The sequence below is a fragment of the Protopterus annectens genome, chromosome 1.part0 (assembly GCF_019279795.1).
Source record: "Protopterus annectens isolate FY-2018-M chromosome 1.part0, PAN1.0, whole genome shotgun sequence".
Taxonomy (NCBI): Eukaryota; Metazoa; Chordata; order Ceratodontiformes; family Protopteridae; genus Protopterus; species Protopterus annectens.
Genome location: NC_056725.1, coordinates 1,142,646,448 through 1,142,670,022, shown reverse-complemented (window position 1 = coordinate 1,142,670,022; position 23,575 = coordinate 1,142,646,448). Strand labels below are relative to the sequence as shown.

Genomic DNA, 23,575 nt, shown 5'->3' with positions numbered 1-23,575 from the left:
GGGACACAGGTGGACAATAGTCTCTCCTTTGATAATCTCATCGCCACAGTAGTCAGGAAATCCTTCTACGTGGCACACCTCATCACAAAAGGTTTCTCATCCAAAAAAAAAGAGGTCATTGTTCCCCTGTACTCATCACTTATTAGACCCATTATAGAGTACAACACCCCTTTTGGTATGTACCTCACAAGACATCTACAACAACTGGAAAGGCCACAGAAATACCTCACAAAGAGGTTTACCGGCCTCAAACAGATGCCCTACGCAGACCATCTCAAAAATCACCAGCTTTACTCCGTCGCATATCACCTACTCAAAGGTGATCTCTGCCTAACATACAAAGCTATGTCAAACCCAGAGCTGTTGGACATGCTACACTTAAAGAAATCCCAATCCCTCCAAGCTACATGCTTTAGGGACCTAAACCTTGTCACCACAATAAACAGAGCATGCCAGAGGGATAGATTCCTGTCCCAGAGATTTCCCATACTCTGGAATAAACTACCTATCTATATCAAACAAAGCTCCTCATTAGCACTCTTCAAGAAAAATCTTGATGTTTGGATGGGAAACAGGAAATTCACCCCGGGGATCACTTCAATGGCTCTGCTCAACAGTGGCACAGGAAAATAATTTTCTTGGGTGGCAAAAGCCAGGGTACCTTTTTTGCTGGGCTTGTATTGGCTCCAGGGCCGATAGCCTAGTACCTACCTATGAACCCATGAACTTAAAAGAAAGGCAGGCCAAAGAACACTTGGAGCTGAACAGTGGAATCAGACCTGAAGACCCTGAACCACAGTTGGAGTACCATAAAACTTGCCCAAGACAAATAGAAGTGGAGGTCCTTTGCTGCTGCCCTACATGCCAACCAGCATAACAGACAGTAAGTATACTATCAAGGAAGAAAAGGAGACCAGAGTCATCCCCCATTGTGAACCCATTTCAAAAGACCCCATTATAGTGGCCTGGAACCATCAAGATTCATCTCCTCCTGATCTTAAGAAGACAGATGGCCTCTGTAATGGATATGAGTGACATCCTTTCTGACCATATTAAAGCAATTTCCTGTATGATGTTAAGCAGAAAATCTGACCACCTTGTTGCCAAGTAGGAAGTTTAAAAGGCTGGTTATGGTGGGAAAGGTTGTTTTTCCTCTGGCATTCTGAGCCTCTGGGTCCAAAATACTCTGTTTCATTAGTTCTAATTCCAATTCTTCATTGTGAATCAGGAGCTGGAGAATGTTGCAGATCTTTGTGATTCATGGAAATCAATGAGTCGCTGGACACAATGCAAGTCACACTGATTTTTTTTTTATTGCACTGAGGTTTCAGCTACTGCAATAGCACTTTGTGCATGTCAGCACCAGGTTATTTGCCCCAGGCTTTCTTCTATCAGTAATGAGCTGATACAAACAAAACTGAATGTCTTTCCTTGGCACACATCCTATGAGTAGATTTCACATGATTTAATTAAAGATTTGCAAAAAAAGTATAGGCATCAGAAGTCATTCTCTTAGCTCCCCCTGTTCAATAACATAGAAGGTTGACTTCAAAGTCAACTCTACAACAGTACTGACTATCCCACAGGACTGCACATGGGAGGCTTAGTCTGTGCATTTTCCCCAGCTTGGAGAACTAGACCATGGATAGGCTAATTTTGGATTTAGTATCATATGGCCATATGTTAACATTCTTAGGTTCTTTATCATCAATAACTCCCTTTAAATATCAGTCAATATCCACTGAGCTCCTGAAAAAAGACCAGCCTCTACTCCTCAAGGAGACTGTAGAGTCTATTCCACTGTTTAAAATTGTGAAGGGTTCTATCCTTGTCTCGTCCTCTTTTCAAATGAGAGAGGAGGCTTTTATCTAATACCATATCTTGGTTATTTCAGTGAGCAAACACAATATGTCAAGCTCTGCATGCTGAATCTCAAGATAATCTCCTCCCTGCCTCCTGTGGCATGCTTTTATAATGTCACTGAACATGCTGATGTTTCAGGTACAAGAGAGAATCTTTAATGCAGCATGAGAATTAGAACTAGTTTACCAATAGTTCTATCTCTCTCAAAGGAATGATATGGCCACTACAGAGATGATGTGGCATGCCCAGTGGTTCCTGCAGGAAAAGGGGTTACCAAGATCCCTATGTTAATGGAAGACTATTCATTGAATTTGTTGGGTAGCATAGATTTTTTCCCAGGAAGTTGATCCTCAGCTGTTTATGGGTAAACCAATGAATAGGAGATCCAGGTCAATAGTTAGTTTGCCTTCTACAGGCCCATGACTTTTATCAACACACCATAACATTATATCATATGGGTTTACCATCAGGTTGGTTTATGAAGACTGACGGATGCATTGTTTGTGAAAATAGTGAGTAGCACTAACCCCAACACAAATGCTTGGGAATGACAGATTTGACTTAGAGACTGGTAGAATGATTCACCTGTTTTAAGCATGAATGTTCTGTCTGAGAGATAGTTTTACAACAATTGCATAACCTTTAAGTCCATAGCATAAACATATTACTCACTAAGTTGTCCATTGTGGGAAAAGTAATCAAAAGTCTTCTTTTATATTAGCAAACAGCATTTCACTTAGGAGACTAGAATCCATGAATTTGTAAATACTGTGAGACAGAGAAAGCAGAGTAGTGGCAATGCTGTGTCCTCTTCAGAATCCATGCCGTCTTTCTTATAGAAGGCCATGTTGGTCAACATGCTTTTCAAGATGAGAGGAGACCACATAGTACCAGAAACTGGTAAGGTCAGAAAGCAGAGAAATAAGTCTGTAGAGTTTAAGTAGCTGCCTGGGACCCGTCTAAGGAATTTCAAGGTTATCAAGGTTATCAGCAAACAAGAAATGAAGCAGGTTGTAAGGAAATTTTAACTATTTTGCATGCACACTTCTGTGAGATGTCTTGCACAGATAGCTTTGTATGTCCACCTGTGTGGTATACTTATGTATAAACTGCAATTGAAGTAATTAAATGTATCCACTCTTCTGAATGCACTGATTAACTGTCTGAAATGTGTCAAAACACATTCAGCTGAGAAGAAGCTAAGGCAAATTGCTGGTCTAAGGCAAAATGCTGGTTAAACTTCTTAATTATATGTGTTTAGCAATTTCAGCTGCTGGGGGAGCACTGGGTATCACACCCATGGAGCATGAGCCAGCCACTGCACTTGCATGAGGATAGCATGTGGCTGCACTTAGTGGAGCTTGAAGGATCCACTACAGGGAAGGAGAGGTCCAAGGGACTGGGTAGGCCACTCCATCAGACCTAAATGCTGGCTTACTCCCTACCACTTGACTCTCACCATAAAGGGGAGGGGTAAATGGGTTGATTAGAAACAATTGGTTGAAGGACTCTCACCCACTCTGGGGATGCCCACACCTAATGGAATGAATTGTCAGCAAGGTAAAGGTAGTGGAACCATGCAGCAAATCTAGCAAAGGAGCAAATAAAAAAAGAATAGGAAGTCAGTTTTCTCCTGGAGCAAATGGGGATAGTCTCAGCATGACTGTCAGTATTTGGAAATGCTGGACACATGCATTAGCAGTATCTGAAGATGCGCACTGTTTGGTAATATGTTCTAAGGTTATAATAGAATGTTGTGCGTTTCCACCAATTAGGATCATTGAGATCTTAGCTGAATGTTTACATTTCTCCTGTAACGAGACTTGTCTTTGGATGACGCAATCTATTTTTGCATTTCTATTTAACTTTTTTTGCAGTGGTTATTGACATTACAATAATGAGACCAAGACAGATATCATTAATGACTCATGGGAGCTCTGCGGTTCCTTTCTTTAGAGACTGCATTGTGAATTTTAAATATAATCCAAAGATCAGGGTTCCTACAGATATTTCTAATGCTTATCAGATAGTATTTCTCCTGAAGGGAAAGAAAAACATTAAGAAAGTTGTATAACTAATGTGTCATTAAAGTCTATCAAGATAAAACACAAGCCCATTTGTTGACTGTTCTATTAATAGTGGGATTTATTTGTTGGACATTAATGACTGAATTGTGTCAAAAGTGATGGGAGATTATATCTCCTGAAAACAAATAATATGACAGGGATACTAAACAGTACTTGCTGATTACAAGTTTATCTTTAAAGAATACAGCAAGCCTTTTTGGGGCATATGCGTGAACGTATTTCAGAATGGAATGTTTCCCAGTCTAGGAATCACATCTGGAATGCTGATTGTGTAATGGAATATGGCTTTCAACATTTTGCAATGTTGCAAAGGAATTGCAGTCAAACTTATAATAAAGTCACTTAATACAATGGAATTAAGCTTGCTGAGAGAAGGGATCATGCGGCAGAATGTTTTCTATACTCATTTTCCTGAGGCTAGAAAAGGATATGAGCAGCACACTTAAAAGCTGAGCTGCCTCTGTGAGTCATTCGCAAACCAGCCATTTTGGTCATTGTCTATAACATTATCTGAAGATCTGTAAAATTAGCAAAGAGTAGTTTTGGCATCTAAAAAGAGAATTCCGCTATCAATCTTGTTTCCCAGGATTCTGTTTTAGAAGACGTGACAGTCTTTTCCAGTTTGATGTCGAAAAGCACCATAGGACTTAAGCCATGATTCACTGACTCCTAAAAGTGCAAGACTAAATAAGCCATGATAAAGTGATTCTTGAAAGTTCAGGCTTGCAAGACAGAAGCTAAGTTTAAAGAAAAGAGAGGTTATTTCTGATGCTCCCAACATTTACTACTGTAATTAGGTAACCACTGATGTCCTTACATTCACTGCTGCAGTATTCTTAACATATGATATTCCCTGCCGTGGAAGCCCGATGTCCGGCCAGTCTACCAAACACTCCTGTTTCTTAAAGGTACACCAAATTTCACCCAAATACTCTTTGCCTGGCATAGGGCATAAAGGTGACATTCAGGCCTACTATAGTCAGAACTTCTTTGCCGCCAGTCCATACGTATCTTTTCACCATCAGTCTGTTTACCTGCATCCATTTTCTGCCAGCTGAATGCATTTTCGTTCTCCAGTGACTAGATACGCCTGTTTGCTGACTTCTTTGCAGTTGCAGATAAGTGCCCCATTGGGGGTTTGTTTTTTCTTGTCTTGCTTTGTGCTCCTTGGGGTTAATGTCATCCAGGAAGGGTAAATGTCAGTATGGGAGACAGATTCCCCATAAAGACCACTACAATAAGTGTCTTTTTTGCCTATGAGCTTCTCATGACCATGCACCTTGTTCAGTTTGTCAGGCGTTTGTCCCAAAAACCCTTCGCACTTGATTTTCTTCCCTTCCTTGTATCTTGTGAACCAGCATCTTAAGCTTCTCACTAAAGATACAGGGAAAGGAATCTCCCACCCAGAGGGTCAGCCATTAAGGAAGAAGATGAAAAAGGTATGACCAGAATCTTCCACTGTCCAGACTCTGCCAGGTGTTTTTCCTGAGATCATTACAAACCCAGAGGCTTACCCAGCTTTGTTGTCAGATTTCTGTGCCACAACCGTGTTGGAGGCCAGGGAGGATTTGGCTGGCAGTATGTCCAAAGGGGATTTGCAGGTATCCATCTAAGACATTCAGGGGGAACCATGGTTGATTTTTTCCGAGGGGCCTAGGGGAGTTCCTCCGTTTTTAGTTGGGGAAGAAGTTCCTACTACGGTTCTTGAATGTTATCCTGGGTCTGAGCCTTCTCAGTTTTTTGGAGGGGATGTTCCCTTAAAAAAGAAACAAAAACTTAAACATGTTTCTTCTGCTCCTACGGATCCATAAAATGACTGGCAGGCCTTTACTCAGGAGCTATTTACTGCTTTACTGTCCTTAAAGCCTCCTCACAGGGTTCCGGTTCCTGCTCCTCCTTAGTCCTCTACTCTCCATTGAATGTCTAGAGAACAGGATTCTTCTGAGGATAAGTCAGATTTTGATGACAAATCCCTGACTTATTCTACTCAAATCCCTTCCCTTTAGACTATGGGTCAGATGAGGAGGAATCTCTTAGTCCTGATGTTCCTTTTGAGGAAATTTCTTTTGGGGACACATTCTCTACAAAGAAGGATTTTTTACGTGGGATTGTGCTCAGGTCTCTGATATCCATAAGAGGTACTATGAGTTGTTGCAGTTGGAATCTCATAATTCAGAGAATGAATTAAACCCACAGCTAGGACAGCTGTTTAATCATAGTCTCACCTCTGGATACGTACCCAGGGAGTGGCGCACTGCGACTGTGGTCCCACTTCACAAAGGCGGTGCCTCCACAGACCCTGGAAATTACCGGCCCATTAGCTTGACAAGCCTTATCTGCAAAGCTATGGAGAGGATCATAATGGACCTCATAAATAAAGACATAGGGAATTTGCAGACTTTGGATCCAACCCAGTTTGGCTTTGTCAAAGGCAGATCATGCCTTTTAAACTTGGTTGACTTTTTCAAAACAGTCACCAAAGCCATTGATGAGGGAAAGGCAGTCCATACAGCCTACCTCGATCTGGCAAAGGCCTTCGACACAATACCCCACTCGGGTATCATTGAAAAACTCATCAGCTTAAATGTTAACCCATACATCACAAGATGGGTTGCAAACTGGCTGAGCGACAGAACCCACAGGGTCAGAGTTGCTGGCGCCATGTCAGACTCAAAGCCTGTCACAAGTGGTGTCCCACAGGGCTCAGTCCTGGGCCCACTCTTGTTTGGCATCTACTTTTCCGAAGTACAAGCAAACACAGGAGGGTTATGGCTGACAAAGTTTGCAGATGACTGCAAACTGGCCGTCGAAAACACATCTGACACAGATATTCTTCAGAAGGGTCTCACAGAAATGGATGACTGGTGCCAGAGCCATGGCCTAAAGTTAAATGCCAAAAAATGCATAGTCATACCCTTCGGGAAAAACAAGGTTACCCTAGCTACCATATAGGTGGTAATCCTCTGAGCACAGAAGAAGTTATCAGGGACCTGGGGACCCAGGTTGACAGTAGCCTGTCATTTGACACCCATGTAGCTAAAGTAGTTAGGAAGACCTTCTACATTGCCCACCTTATCATGAAGGGATTCACATCTAGATCAAGGGAGGTCATAGTCTCCCTGTACTCATCACTCATCAGACCAATGATTGAGTACAATGCCCCATTCGGAATGTATCTGACCCGACACTTGCAGCAGCTGGAGAGGCCACAAAAGTTCCTCACCAAAAGGATAAAGGGTCTCAAAAATCTGTCCTATGCTGCCCGACTGGAAGAACTCCAGCTCTATTCAGTCGCTTACCGCTTGCTCAGAGGTGACCTTTGCTTGACATACAAGGCCATGTCTAACCCAGATTTGATGAATATGCTTCACCTCAAAAAATCTAGATCCATCAGAGCCACAAGGGCGGGAGACTTAAACCTCGACATGGCTATTAATAGGACGTGCTGGAGGGATAGATTCATCACCCAAAGACTCCCTATGCTGTGGAACAAAATCCCGGTATATGTGAGGCAGAGCACCTCGCTGGCCTTGTTCAAGAGAAATCTTGACCAATGGATGGGAGATCGCAGATATACTCCAGGGATTACCTCAGTGTCACTGCTAGACAGAGGCACAGCAAAATAATGGGTATAGTTCCCCATACAAAAGGGGTGGTGTAAGCCACAAAACTATGGGCTAGGCTTATAAATGCCCTCGGGCAGATAGCCTAGTATGAACCTATGAACCTATGAACCTATAAGCCTGTGGCTATTCCATGTGTTTTGGCTGCTTTGCTGGATGCTTTTTCCAATGCCTCTTTCCAATGCCTCTTGTGCACCTGATTCTCTGCCCCCTGCTCCCAAGAAACCTGACAGGTTTTATAGGGTATCTGAGGAATTTTTTTTTTTTTTTTTTTTTTTATATAAATGTCCCGCTCCTGACCCCTCTGTAGTATCTATAGCTACTGATAAGCCATCTCAATTGCTTCCTTCACCCAAATTACTGCCTTCTGACAAGGACAGCAGAGCTCTGTAAAGACTGGTAAGAAGGTTTACACTTCGGCTACCCTAGTTTTTAGGGCTATTAATTATCAGAGTTTATATCACGTTATCGAAAGATGAAAATAGCGAATGCTATTTCATCGGCCCCAAAACATCTAAACATGAAAATATCGAACATTCAGAACAGCAAATTTTTTCCCATGGAAAAAATTTGCTGCTCCGAAACACATACACACAACACAAGCACATCAAACAAGCAGCAACCACACACATACACTTAAATTCCTACATCTAACGCTACACTAAACTAAACATACACTACTATCTACCCACTTACCTTAACATAAACCCTAACCCTAAGGTCCATCACTATCACACACTCACCTAACCCGCACCCTAACCCTAACTCACTTAAACCACCCCTAACCCTAAAGTCTGTCACTATCGCACACATGCCTAACCCGCGCCCTAACCCTAACTCACTTAACCCACCCCTAACCCTAACGTACAAACAATCGCACACTTACCTGAACCCAACCCATAATTTTCCACCACAACGCTAAGAATAGCGAAGCCACAGAAACAGCCAACCGAATTATTTCCCAAGGAAATAATTCACTGTTCTGCAGCTTCGCTATTAGCATTCTCTGAATAGTGTTCGATATCAGAACATTCGAAGTTTCAGTATTTCGATGTTCTGATATAGACCCAATTATCAGACGACCCATATCTTTAGGCATGTTTTGGCTCTTATTTCTCAGACCTGTCAACTTATTTCTGATTTTTCCAAACTTTGAGAGTAAAACTTCTGTTCTTTCCTTGCTAGGGACTTCCTGTCAAGTCGTTTGTCATCCTATTAACTATAGTTATGATGTAGCAGATGCCTCTTCTAGGGCTGCTGTTTTTGGTTCAGTGATGAGGAGGTATTCCTGGCTTAGGCTTCAACCTCTACCCAATGATATTAAGGCTAAGTTGATGGATGCTCCTCTGGATTCTAAGCTTTTGTTTGGGGAAGCTGCTGCTGGTTTGTTTAAATCCCTTCAGAATAAGGGTAAGACAATACAGGAGCTTAAACATGTGTTTGTTTCTCCTGTGCCTAAATTTCAGAGAAACTACCCCACAAAGCCTGCCTTTGTTCGTAGGTAATCCTGCCCTTCTACTAACAGTAAGAAGAGTGGCAAATGGGCTCCTCCTGCTAAGGCTACTCAGTTTTCAGGGACTCTGAAGCTTTCCTTTCCAGACAAACCAGGTGCTGTATGACTATCTGTCCCTTCCCAGACACATTCCTCTTTCTCTTCCCCTTTCTCTTCCTGTTTGACTTCAAATCACTCAGGATTCTTGGGTTCTGTCAATCATTCGTCAGGGGTACTGCATGGTGTGGAAATCCCATCCTCCTTTTATGGGCATTCTTCAGCCTCCTCGAAAACAACTTCCCTTTTTCCCTGAGGTTCTTCAAAATCTTTTGACTCAGGGTACTATTCAAGAAATGCCTGTGTCCCAAAGGGGGAAAGGGTTCTAGTGTACAGGAAAGAGGGCACTTGGAGACCTATTCTAGACCTCTCTCATCTAAACACTTACTAAAAGTGCCTTCCTTTCAGATGTTGCCTTTTCAGATTCTGTTTCCTCTCTTGCTCCCTCAGGCCTATATGGTGTCTCTGCATTTCAAGAATGCTTATCTCCATATTCCAATCCATCTTCTTTTCAGGAAGTTTTTACATTTCTCTGTTGCTTCCTGGCATTTTCAGTTTTCTGCTTTGCCCTTTGGCCTTTCAAGTTCCCTAAGGGTGTTCACCAAATGCCTTGCTCCTGTGACTGCTTTTTGCAGGCTTCAAGGGATACAAATATTTCCTCACTTGGATGACCTGTTGATTCAGGTGTCCTTTCCAGAGACCCTTTTGTAAAATATTCATTTTGCCGTTTCCCTTCTTCAGAGTCTGGGGTTCACTATAAATTTCAAAAAGTCTTCTCTGATTCATTTTTAGGATCATGTATTTCTGAGTTGCAGGATTCAGACAGTGTCATGCTGGCTTCCCTGCCCCTCCAAAGGCCTTAGCTCTCATTTCTTTCTTTCACACTCTTCTTCATTTGGCTTCCATTACCACCAGGGAGTTTGTGAATGCTCTGAGTTTCATGGCATCCACCATTTCAATGCTACCTCTGGCCAAACTTCACAAGGAAAGTTTCAATCATTTCTGAAGTCAGTGTGTCTTCAACATGCACATCCTCAAGGCTTTGTAGCTCCTCTTCTTCCTTATCTCAGACAGAAACTTCACTGGTGGATTCAGAAGTTGTCTCTGAATCCAGGGATCCCTTTACATCCCCCTCTTCCTCTCAGGAATTGTTCACAGATGCTTCAGACATGGGATGGGGGGCTACATTTGCCTCCCTAAAAGTTCAGGGGGGTGTGGTCACCTCATCAGCAGAAGGAGCACATCAATGTCAAAGAGATGAGAACTCCTCTGTTGACTCTTAAGGCCTTTCCTCCACTTTTTTCTCCAGGTTCTCTCAATGTGTTACAAGAAAAGTAAAGGAAACCAGTTAAAGGTCTCTATTAAATAAGCTTTAGAAGCACACACACTCCCCCACTGATATGATTTCATGTGATTTTATATATATAAATATATATATATATATATATATATATATATATATATATATATATATATATATATATATACATATAAATACATATACATATATATATGGGAACACTTTACATGCTCAAAATACTAAAATATCAAATTTTTGAATTTTGAGCCTGTAAAGTCGAACGGACGGAAATCGCAAACCTGGAAAAGTCGAATGCAGAATGTCAAACCTGTGGTATGGATAGCTCGTTAGGTAACTGTACTTTTTTAGGGTTTGGGGGGGGGTGTATTTGAGTGTGTTGACATGTTTGAGGTATAGGCTAGGGTAGGTGTTGTGCACTGTGAATGTGTTAGTGTTGGGAGTGCTGGTGTTCATGTGTCTGTGATGTGTGTTTGTGCAGGGGGGTGGAATGTGCGGCGCTGGGTTGTGTGTGTTATGGAATGTTATGCGACCTCGGAGTTAGTATATATATAAGAAGGGGGGTGTGGAAGGCACAGCCACCCACATGGGGGGTGCAGGGGAGCTTGCCCCCCAGCATATACTAAGAGTAGGTGTGTGTATGTGTTTGGTTGTGTTCATGTGTGTTATGTTTGTTGTAGGGAAATGTTGGGAGGTATGTACGCTTGTTGTATGTATGCGTTTTCTAGTGTGTGATGTGTGTTTTTCGGGATTTTGTGGATTCGTGATTTTGGGTGTCGGGTTTATGCATGTTTGGTGTTTAGGGTATTCGACTTCATGATTTCGAGATACTGCAATTCGATATTGCAGTATTTCGAGATTATGAAGTGAATCCATATATATATATATATATATATATATATATATATATATATATATATATATATATATACACACACACACATATATATATTTCTATATATATGTATATATATATATATATATATATATATATATATATATATTTATATATATATATATATATATATATATATATATATATATATATATATATTTGTTTCATATACTATTTTAATATTTATTGTTATGCTGATTACAGTCTCAGTTTGTGAAAAGTTTTTGAACTCGCATTTTTAGTGTGTTATTCCTTGAAGGTTCTTTTAAATTGTTTGGAATGTTAATTTATTAATTAATCACTGCTTTTGATTGGTTTGAATACTTTTAAATACTGAAATAGTGATTTTGCTGTATTTGAGTCAATATCTGAGTTGTTTGGCTTCTGCTACATACCTACAATCAACTGCATTACTAGCTGAGTTAAGTACAAACTTGGAGTGTTAAAGATTTTACTGCATTTTATTTTATTTTTCTGTGTATTTAATTGTTTCATTGGTCTGTCTCTCTCTCTGTAGGTATTTATCTTTCTATTGAATTGTTTCATAGAATACTGTGGTCTCTCTGTGTCTGCAGTTAGTGGGGGCTATTGTGTTTCACTTCATTGATATTCAGTGTTAAACTTGTAGCCTATAGGGTTTCTCTGTATTATAAGAGTCACATATCTTTGAATTTATTACTGCTCAATATCTGAGTTGTTTGGCTTCTGCTACATACCTACAATTAACTGCATTACTAGCTGCATTAAGTACAAACATGCAGTGTTAAAGATTGTATTGCATTTTGTTTTATTTTTCTGTGTATTTAATTGTTTCATCGGTCTGTCTCTCTGTGTAGTTATTTATTTTTCTATTTAATTGTTTCATAGAATACTGTGGTCTCTCTGTCTCTGCAGTTAGTTTCCCGCCTGCCCTCCCTGTTCTTGTTCTGGTATTAATCTTGGTGGCTTTGGAATTTCCTGCCCCTTCTGTAAATTTGTGTTTGAACACTCCTCCTGGGTCTATCTCATTTGCTCACTCAACCGAGTACAGTGAGATCATATTTTGACTTCAGACACTCCTACCAGTCCCATCTGTTCAGCTCTATCCCAGCTCTATTCCAGTCTAGTGTCACTAGCTCATTCTATCTAATACAGAGAGAACATTTGTGAAGGGCAAGCCACTTAGGTCCTTAATTTGAATTATCTTCTGTTTCTCCTTTCTGTTTCTAAGCTTTTTTCCTGCCTTTCCTGTAACTAGTTTAGTTCAGATACAGATTTGCTTTAATCAGGACTGTTTGTAAGCTTCTGAGCCCCCAAATCCTTTCTGTGTTGGAGGGAAGCCTTCTAGCTTATCAGTGGGAGTGGTAAGCATTAGGTAGCTTATCTACCACAAGAGTGGTTTCTGTCCCAGAAATTGTAATTTATTGGCTGTTTGGACAGTTTTTCCATCTCTTTCAACCTTCTGGTTTAAAAGCCTGTGTTTGCACTTGTTTCCCACCATCCCTGTAACTAGTCTAGTCCAGATACAGATTTGCTGTATCCAGGACTGTTTGTAAGCTTGAGCCCTCCAAGCCTTTCTGTGTTGGAGGGAAGCCTTCTAACTTATCAGTGGGAGTGGAAAGCACTAGGTAGCCTATCTACCACAAGAGTGGTTTCTGGTCCAGAAACTGTAGTTTATTGGCCGTTTGGGCAGTTTTTCCATCTCTTTCAACTTTTTGGTTTAAAAGCCCACATTTGCGCTTGTTTCGCACCTTTCCTGTAACTAGTCTAGTCCAGGTACAGATTTGTTGTATCCAGGACTGTTTGTAAGCTTCTGAGCCCCCCAAGCCTTTCTGTGTTGGAGGGAAGCCTTCTAGCTTATCAGTGGAAGTGGTAAGCACTAGAAAGCCTATCTACCACAAGACTAGTTTCTGGCCCAGAAATTGTAGTTTATTGACTGTTTGGCAGTTTTTCCATCTCTTTCAACTTACTGGTTTAAAATCCTGTGTTTGCGCTTGTTTCCCATCTTTCCTGTAACTAGTCTAGTCCAAATACAGATTTGCTGTATCCAGGACTGTTGGTAAGCTTCTGAGCTCCCCTCTGTGTTGTAGGGACGTCTTCTAGCTTGTCAGTGGGAGTGGTAAGCACTAGGTAGTCTATCTACCACAAGAGTGGTTTCTGGCCCTGAAACTGTAATTTATTGGCCGTTTGGGCAGTTTTTCCATCTCTTTCAACTTTCTGGTTTAAAAGCCCGCGTTTGCGCTTGTTTCCCACCTTTCCTGTAACTAGTCTAGTCCAGATACAGATTTGCTGTATCCAGGATTGTTTGTAAGCTTCTGAGCCCCCAAAGCCTTTCTGTGTTGGAGGGAAGCATTCTAGCTTATCAGTGGGAGTGGTAAGTACTAGGTAGCCTATCTACCACAAGATCCAGGTTCAGATTCTCAGTTTTAGCACTTGAATTTGCTTTTTCATGCTCAGCACTTGTTCAGAACTTGTTGTTAGCACTAAATAAGCTACAACCTTCTTCTTTACCTAGAGGAAAACAGTTTTTGTACTTAACTTTCCTCACTTGCTTAGAGGAAAAACAGCTCTTATACTCACTTTCCTCACTTGTCTAGAGGAAAGTAGGTGTTTATTCAGGCATGTCCAAGGGTTCTCTCCTGTCTATCTGATGAATCTGGGCATCTTGAGGCAATGTAGCAATTGCCTCGTAAACAGACAACCCTCTCATCCTACCACCCAACACCACAACCTGTGAGAGATGCACTTATCTAGCCAAACTGGAGGTAAAGCTCTCTCCAACCAAGACTGAACTTGACAGTCAAGAGGAGAAGGTAAACACTTGCACCACACCACACTCATCACATAATTTCACTAAACCTACACCACCAAAATCCACACATAGAACCACAAAAACATTCGCAGAGGCTCTCAATAATAATCTGCTCAAGCAACAGAGACCTCCAAAGCAGTAACGCAAGCAACCTCAACCCACTCCAACACAACTCAAATGACACATAGCCCACAGACTCAGTGTGCCAATAAACCACAGCCCATAAAGCAAACCAACTTACCTAACACACTAGTCATAGGTGACTCTATAGGCAGGCATACTGATCTCCCACTAACCAGGATAAACAAGGAGAAGATTACTGTCAGCTGCCAGGATCAGCCACATAACCCACTCACAAAGGTCACTCCACAAGTACAAATATGACTCTGTCATTATCCATGTTGGAGTGAACGACCTGAGACATACCTCCCTGGACTACATGAAAAGAGACATGGAAGAGCACTCCGATCTTGTAGCCCAGGCAGGTATGAGCCTAGCCCTGATTAGCATCCTGCCATCACCCAGAATGATACCGCAGTACAAGGACAAAATGATTGACTTCAACAATTGGCTAAGCTTCTGGTGTCATTCTAAGGGAATCCAGTATCAGTCTGCCTGGGACGACATGGTCAACAGACCATAATGCTTTGGCAGAGATGGCCTACACCTGTCGCCCCTGGGATTCTGGATACTGGCTAAGACTCTTGCCACCCCTATAGTGCCTTTTTAGGCAAGGTTCAAATAACAAATTCACCACTATAACAGGAACAGGCAAGCAAAAACTGAGGGTAATGCTACTCAGTGCTAGAAGTCTAAATCTCAAAATGCACTCACTCGAAGCACTCCTTAAAATGGAGAACATTGATATCTGTGCAGTGACTGAGACCTGGTTCAAGGCTCTAGAGAGCACCCCTGCATTACCAGACTATAACTCATACCACACTTTTCGGCCATCTAACCTGTACCAGAACACCAAAGGCAGAGGTGTGTCCTGTCCATATTCATTAAGGATATCCACACCTTTAGGCTAGTTGTGCAGCATAATGCATCCGAGGTTATCCAAGTGCAACTAACTCTGGGCAAAACTGTAATCCAAACTGTAGCTTGCTACAGATCCCCCACCATGCCCCAGGATTCCCACTCCTCTTTTATTGATATACTGGAAAATATTAGGGTTCAACCAAACACCCTAATAATGGGAGATTTTAACTACCCCACCATTAACTGGGAAAACTACTCACACCAACTCCTTCGCTCAATGCTTTCGGGAATTCATAAATTCCAATGCCCTGGATCAACTTATCCACACCCCCACCAGGGACAACAATATCCTAGACCTGGTCATTACCAGCATGAGTGACCGGTGTTCCATACCTGAAATCAACTCCTCGTTGGTCAGATCCGACCATAAGCTAATCACCCTAGATATTCGCATCCCACCCCCACCCACCATTAAGGAAACCATGGTAAAAATTTTCAGCAAAGCCAACATCATGCTTCTTAAGGCAGAAGTGATGAACTTCATGACACCCATGCAGATGGACGATACAGTTATGACTGCTGAATCCTACACAAATGCTCTCTATAAGCACTTACATGAGTGCATGGATCATGCTATCCCAAACAGAACCAAGACACTATCCTTCAAAAAAAGGAAGCCGATCTGGTGGTCCCCTGCCATAAACAAACTCTACAACAGAAGAAAGAAACTGTTGCAAAAGAGAGTAAAATCCCATGAGTGGAGGAGCTCCCTGGTCAGCCTCAAGTAAGAAGCTGAGATCCCTTATAAGATCCTCCAAAGCTCGCTACAAAAACAAAATCACCATCATCTACAAAGCATTCTATAGCTATGTCAAGAATCTCAATGACAACACCCAGATCTGCTCTGAGTTACAGCAAAATGGCATGAAAATTACAGAACCAACTGATATTGCCAACACCCTGTCAGATAGGTTCATTGCTAACTTTACCCCCTCTCACCCCCTAAAGGGCCCATATCTATACAGGAAGAATGCAGAGTCCCTGTAATCACATCTATGCAGGTAAAAGCTGCACTCTCTAAAACCAAAAACACAGCATCCATGGGACCAGACAACATCTCAGGCGGCGTTTTACATGAACATCAGAACGAACTGGCTCCCCACCTAAGCACCATGTTCAATCATAGTCTCACGTCAGGCTTTGTGCCCAGTGAATGGTACACAGCAACAGTTATTGCACTCCACAAAGGGGGAGCCACTACTGATCCTGGGAACTGTTGCCCTATTAGCTCGATGAACCTGGTCTGCAAGGCCATGGAACATATCATCATGGAACTCATAAACAAAGACATTGGTAGCCTCCAAACTCTGGACCCCACCCAGTTCAGGTATGTGAAAGGCAGGTCATGCCTTCTGAACCTGACTGACTTCTTTGAGACAGTCACCAAAGCCATAGACGAGGGTAAGGTGGCTCACACAGCCTGTCTTGACCTCACCAATACTTTTGACACCATCCCCCATTGTAGAATTATAGCTAAACTCACTAAAGTAGGTATAGATCCCTACATCACAAGATGGGTTGCCAACTGGCTCACTGACAGAACCCACACTGTAGAAGTTGCAGACTTCAAATCTGACTTAAAACCAGTGACAAGTGGAGTACCCCAGGGTTCAGTCCTGGGACCTCTCCTGTTTGGTATCTACTTCTCCGAAGTATAGGCTAACACAGAAGGCCTCTGGCTAATGAAGTTCACTGATAACTGCAAACTAGGAGCCATAGTCAAGTCCCCAAATGGTGTGGACATCCTACAGAAGAACCTCACTGAGACAGAAGCCTGGTGTCAGAGGCATGGCCTCAAGCTCAATGCTAAAAAGTGCATTGTCCATCCCCTTTGGTAAAAACTCTGTACCCATGAACTATCACATAAACGGCAGTCTACTCAATGCCGAATTTGTGATAAGAGACCTTGGGACCCATTTGGACAGTAGTCTCTCCTTTGATAATCACATCGCCACAGTAGTCAGGAAATCCTTCTATGTGGCACACCTCATCACAAAAGGGTTCTCATCCAGGAAAAAAGAGGTCATTGTTCCCCTCTACTTGGCACTCATTAGACCCATTATAGAGTACAATCCCCCTTTGGAATGTACCTCACAAGACATTTGCAGCAGCTGGAAAGGCCACAGAAGTACCTCACAAAGAGGATTACTGGCCTCAAACAGATGCCCTACACTGACCATCTCAAAAAACTCCAGCTTTACTCTGTAGCATATCGCCTACTCCGAGGAGATCTCTGCCTAACATATAAAGCTATGTTAAACCCAGAGATGTTGGACATGCTACACCTAAGGAAATCCCAATTCCTCCGAGCTACAAGTTCTAGAGGCCTAAACCTTGTCACCACAATAAACAGGAGATGCTGGAGGGATAGATTCCTGTCCCAGAGACTTCCCATACTCTGGAACAAGCTACCCATCTATGTCAAGCAAAATTCCTCATTAGCACTCTTTAAGAAAAATCTTGATGAGTGGATGGGAAATAAGAAATAAACCCCGGGGATCACTTCTGTGGCTCTGCTCAACAGGGGCACAGGAAATTAACTTTCTTGGGTGGCGTAAGCCAGGGAACCTTGTTGGCTAGGCTTACTTAAGCCCTTGGGCCGATAGCCTAGTACCTACCTATGAACCTATAAGAAGCGGCTGTGCTGGCTGTGAAAGTGCTTACTCATTATTAAAGTTGTTATACACCTAGCTGTGGTTGGTCCTCTTTAGTTTTATCTGACATTCTCTCAACGTGTTCACAGACAATACCCCAGTGATGTGGTATATCAACAAAGAAGGAAGAACAAGATCTTATCTTTGCCATTTGGAACTTCTAGTATGGAATCATGTTGTCAAGTATTAAGTAACTCTTCAGGCAATTTATATTCCTTCCAGTCAGAACATTGTGGCAGACACTATGAGCAGGGTCCTAACTCAATCCCACGAATAGATGCTTCACAGGGATGTGTTTCTGGACATTATCCAACAGTGGGGTACTCCTCAAGTGGATCTTTTTGCCTCCCTTCTGAACAGACAACTTCCTCTGTTTTGTGCCAGAGTCCCAGGTTGTCTAGTGTGGATGGTGGATGCTGTCTCATTTTCTTGGAAGGGGATGTTTCTTTATGCATTCCCTCCCCTTACTCTCATTCCGAAAGTCCTATTCAGAATTCGACAAAATGCTCCCAAAATCTTGTTGGTAACTCCATTTTGGCTGCAACAGCAGTGATTCTCTCTTCTTCTGCATTTAGCCAGGGGCAATCATCACAAGTTACCTCACAGGGTGGAGCTACTCTCACAAGACATGGGATCTCTCATCCATCCCCACCTGTCCACGCTTCAACTGACACTGTGGGTGATAGGATTTCAATTCCTCATAGACACCTTTTTGCTGAGGACGTGCTGCAAGTCCTGCAGGAGGCCAGGAAAGTTACTACTAGGAAATCTTACCTATCCAAATGGAAGAGGTTTTCTATTTGGTGTTTCTCTTTTGTAACCTGGACCCACTTACTGTGGTTGTTCCTTTGGTTCTCTCTTATTTGTGTGACATGCTGAATGTTGGTTTGGCCCATTCTTCTACTGAAGCCCACCTATCAGCTTTTTCTGCTTGTCTGCCTTTTTCTCCTTCTTTATCTTCTAGATTTGAGGTGAACCAATTTTTTAAAGGCGTCCTTAATATTAAACGTCCCAGGAAACCTGTTCCTCCTCCCTGGGATCTTAATTTTCTTTTGGAGAAGTTGACTCAGGCTCCTTTTGAGCCTGCTGCTTCAGCTTCCTTGCAACATTGTTTTTGGAAGAATGTTCTTTTGTTAACTCTTCCTTCTGTCAGACGGGTGTCTGAGTTACAGGCCCTTATGGCTTGTCCTCCTGTTTTTGATCTTTCATGAGGACAGAGTGTCCTTGCGCACTAACCCTTCTTTTATGCTGAAGGTGGTTAATGAGCTAGATATCAGTCTATTAATCTACCTACTTTTTCCCCTCCTGCAAACTGACAGTGAGAGGGTGCTGCATACTTTGGACATACAACTCAAGGTTTATTTGGATAAGACTAAAGCTTTTAGAAAATCTGATCAGTTATTTGTTTCTTTTCATCCTAGATCTTTGGGACTTGCTGTATCCAAGCAAACTGTTTCTTCTTGGATTCCTAAGGCTATTTCTTTTTGTTACACTTTTCATGGCAACAGCCTTTCTTCTTCAGTTAAGGCTCATTCACCTAGAGCTGTAACTTCTTTGGGTGCTTTTTGTCAAGGGCTTAGATACTAATTCTATTCTTGAAACAGCTACCTGGACTTCTGTGCACACCTTTGCCAAGCACTACAAGTTGGATGGTATTTCTAGAGCTGGGGCTGGTCTTGCTAGGGCTGTTCTTCATGGCTTTTTAGGGGACTCTTTTGATTCTTCTCCTCCCTAGTTTCCTCTTGACCTTTGGCACTCTCCCAGATGTTAAGAATACTGCAGCAGTGAATGTAAGGACATAGTACAGCTGTGTAAAATCTTACCATAACGGTAGATGTCCTTGCCTTCACGCTCTGGTATTCACTCCCGCCCTCATTCCCCATAGTCCTTTGCTTTCCTAGATGTACAGATTACCTCTTGGGTTCCTTGGACTGGCGTTCCTACCGGGGCAATCAGTTCTGACTATGGTAGGCCTGAATGTCACCTTTATGCCCTATGCTACGCAAGGAATGTGTAGGTGACATTCGGAGTACCTTTAAATCAACAGGATTCTTTGGTAGACTGGCCGGATGTTGGTCTGCCATGGCAGGGAATCCCCTATGTTAAGAATACTGCAGCAATGAAGGCAAAGGCATCTACCATTATGGTAAGATTTTACACACCTGAACTTTCTTGTAATAAAAAAGTAGTGATGGTTCAAGGGTTCAGTGTGTTTGGATCATGTTAATACTATAAGAAAAATTATGTAGAGTAGGACAGCAATTATTTGACCTATTTTGCAAATATGAAAGAGACTGCAAGTCATTTCTGGGTTTTACTTTTTTTTTTTGAGAGAGAGAGAAAAAGAGCAGAAAGAGAGGTCAGTACTCCTGTTTATAAAGACAGTACCACTTTAGGTGGATATGGTTGTAAGAAGTGCAGAGATTGGCTTTATCCCAGTGACCTTAGCAGAGTATCTTAGAAGCAAAAAAAAATGATGTAGCAGGTCTGCAACATTATTAAGATTATACAAAAATGAGATGAGTGCTAACTGACAAAGCCCAGTTTTCACCAAAATCCAGCCAGTACAAACCTGCCGACCACAAAGTATTCAGATACAGGAGAAGTGAAACGCGCTGCTTTGCACAATGTTAATGAGTAAAATACCAAAAATCTCTGTGTAAAACAGAGCCACTATTGTCATTGTATCCCTTTTCACTAAAGGCTGTATAACGTCAGTGTTGTTTACATACTAAACTGAAATTCAGCATGACAATGTGTGTACAGATGTTGCACTTTCCTGACTCCAGGAAAACAATAGCTGACTAATGCTTTAAAATCAGGATGCTATCTGGCTGAATTAGACAAGTGCACACTAGCAGTTCACATTAATTAAGTATAAAAAACATAAATAGAAGTCATAGTCCTGAGTATGCATCAGTGCTCTTGGTGTCTCTTCAACTCTGCTTCAGAAAATGTTTTGTCCAACATTATAATTCACTGAAAGTTAGTGCTTGCTAACATGTCACTCTGATTCCCAAGGTTAATCCATCATTCTCTTCTCTAGTAATCCTTCTGTTGCAAATCCATTTTACAAATAGCTAAACCAATACAGAAAGATCCATGTGCAACATGAGAGGGTGAAAAATGATTCAGGTGATTCAGAAAGAGGTACAGATGTTACATTACTTCATATATTTCCTCTAAATAAAATGATGAAACTAACCTCAGAATACTCTAGGTTAGTGCAGACAATTAAAAAAGTATGTATGTAGGCCCCTGTACAGTACAACCACAATTCAAGCAGTCATTCACCAGCAATTGCTAATTGTTATTCATAACAGTAAAGATAATACCATCAACAAAAGTTGAAAAAATATTATTATTCATAACTTTTCACATACAGAAAGACATTTAGTTGACACAAACAGAACTTCCAATACATGCCTCATTTTGGAAGCTTTCTGAAATTCCAACAGTTTATGCTGATCAAAAACTCTTCTGTTCAATTGCGATACTAATGAAAAGTGGGAACCACCTATAAATATAGTGATAGTATCCCTCTGCTAATCCATAGGCTCTAGCCAATGAAATAGCAACATTTAAACATTATCTACTAAAATTCATAAGGGCTGTAATGGTGTAGCATTCACTTATCGATAAAGTTGTCCAAAATCATAAATATCCCATATATAATACAAAATATGCTCCAGCTCAGTTAGAGAAGAATTACATTAGGAGACCAAGAAATAGTATACTGATCGGGCAAGCTGAATGGTAGTCACAAGGAGACCTCTAATATAAACAAATTAGGATTGTGCAGAAGAAGCAGGCTCAGAAATTATTTTGTTGAATAATAGTCTTTGCCAGAACAATACTGTATGTCTGGCCTAGAGCTAATTAAGAACCATAAGGATGGGTAATATAAATTTCCTGTAGAACAGGCTATTATTATGCAGTGCCAAGTGATCCAGTAAGGTAGCTCTACAAATTCAGCTATCTGGGTCTGGGCTGAAAATTAGTTTATTATTCCATCCTTTCCTCCTAAGGAAATCAGTTGCAGCAAAGTATCTGTTAATGTAGCAGATTCACTGCCACTAGTAAGGAGATAGATAATAACACAAACAAGGTAGATATATTAATCATATTCTCGCCAAATTCAGTACACACCAGTACACACTTGTCAACCACAAATTACCCTGATATACAAGGAGTATTTAAACAAATAACTTCAAACAAAAGTGAAGAAATTACATATCAACTATTGTCGGTATCTTGCAGCCATAATAATAATAATAATAATAATAATAATAGCCATTTGTTAACCTGCTAGACCCATTGGACACATAGTCGCTTTTCAGAGGAGACCTGGGAGCAATTCCTGGTTAAGTCAATACTCAGTGTCACATAGAAGGCAAAAATGAGCTGAAGGACTAAAACCCAGCATGACGGCAGCTCCAGCTCACAGACTTAATCCCTGTGCCAGCTGTCAGAACAGTAGCTTATCACTGAAACCTCATCAAAGCCAGTGCTGGAATTCAACATGAAGCTGTTGCAGCAGATGCTCTGCTTCCTAACTATGGAAAAAAACATTCCTGTCTAATACTTTAGCTAGCTGAATTAGGTATGTATATGCAAACAATTCACATCTATCAAACATAAAGGCATGAAATCTTTATAACATCAGCATTGCTTATCATAATCTCTGCATGGATGCATTTAGCTTATGTTAAGGTTTGCACCAGAAAAAGCAGTTCAAAACAGTAAAATCCAATTAAAGTTGACGTTTACCTAGATAACGTTCTGATTCCCAAGCTAAATCCGCCATGCTCTTCCATAATAATACACCCAACAAAATTAAGTCTAGCAAGCATTCAGTCTCCTCTAGGTTCGTAGGAATTTTCTAGGCATGTAGTCTAGGAGACCACTGGAGAACCTAGCCCAGTTTCCCAAGATCACCATCTGGATAGCTGATTTGCTCAAGGTCACACAGTAGACAAATGAAGGCCGAGGGAATCAAACCCCGCATAACAAGAAGAAGCATGTTAATAGTATAACCTTAATCCTCTGCACTAACTGCAAACTTTCTTACTAAATCTGACAGGATTTCAGCAAATTCAGCTAAAGCTAGTGTGAAGTTCTGCTGTTCTACTCTGTAATGATCTTCAGTTTCCATGCCTAAATGTGATTAAATATGTGACAGCAAAAGATGAATGTAGAATTCTTTCACTTGTGTAGCACTCTGTCATTATACAGCTTGTTGTGTGGCTGACATTAATGTCTTTCTGAAGTAGGCAAATAAAATGGGGATTTAAAATAGGACCCAAATGAAATGAATTTGTCAGATATGGTTGTTTGAACTATATTTTAGTCATGATGACTTATGTGAAGCGGATTTTGAATGCCCTAAAGAAATCTCTGTTGACATTTTGTAGTAAAATTCCAGTCCAGGAGATGTTCATTAGTGCAGTATGCAAAACTAGTGCAGTAGCTCCAAGCAGAGTCGTGTATAAATCTATAAAGTGCAAGCAATCGTAGATAAGCAGACATAACCTCAGCTCTAAACTTCTCTCGCCCAAAACAGGAAAATGTCAACGGACTTGAAATTTAGTTCTTGAAAAAGCTTTTTTTGTTGGCCACTACCTCTACTCTTAATAATGCTAAGTTACATACCCTTTTCTATCAAGGAGTTTTCTAGTCTTTCATGAGGTTTGGGTGACCCTTAGGACAAATCTGCATTTCCTGTCCTCAACATCCTCTGTCGGTTAAGAGTCT

At 41.3% G+C, this 23,575-nt stretch overlaps 1 protein-coding gene across 1 annotated transcript in view; it reads right to left on the bottom strand.

Annotated features, from left to right (window-relative positions):
- LOC122800024 (uncharacterized protein K02A2.6-like) overlaps positions 1 to 22,976 on the bottom strand; it is a 28,529-nt gene extending 5,553 nt beyond the window's left edge. Inside the window, 1 exon segment of the mRNA XM_044069529.1 lies at positions 22,893 to 22,976. Coding sequence (XP_043925464.1) covers positions 22,893 to 22,976 — 84 coding nt within the window.
- Between the last annotated feature and the right edge of the window lie 599 nt (positions 22,977 to 23,575).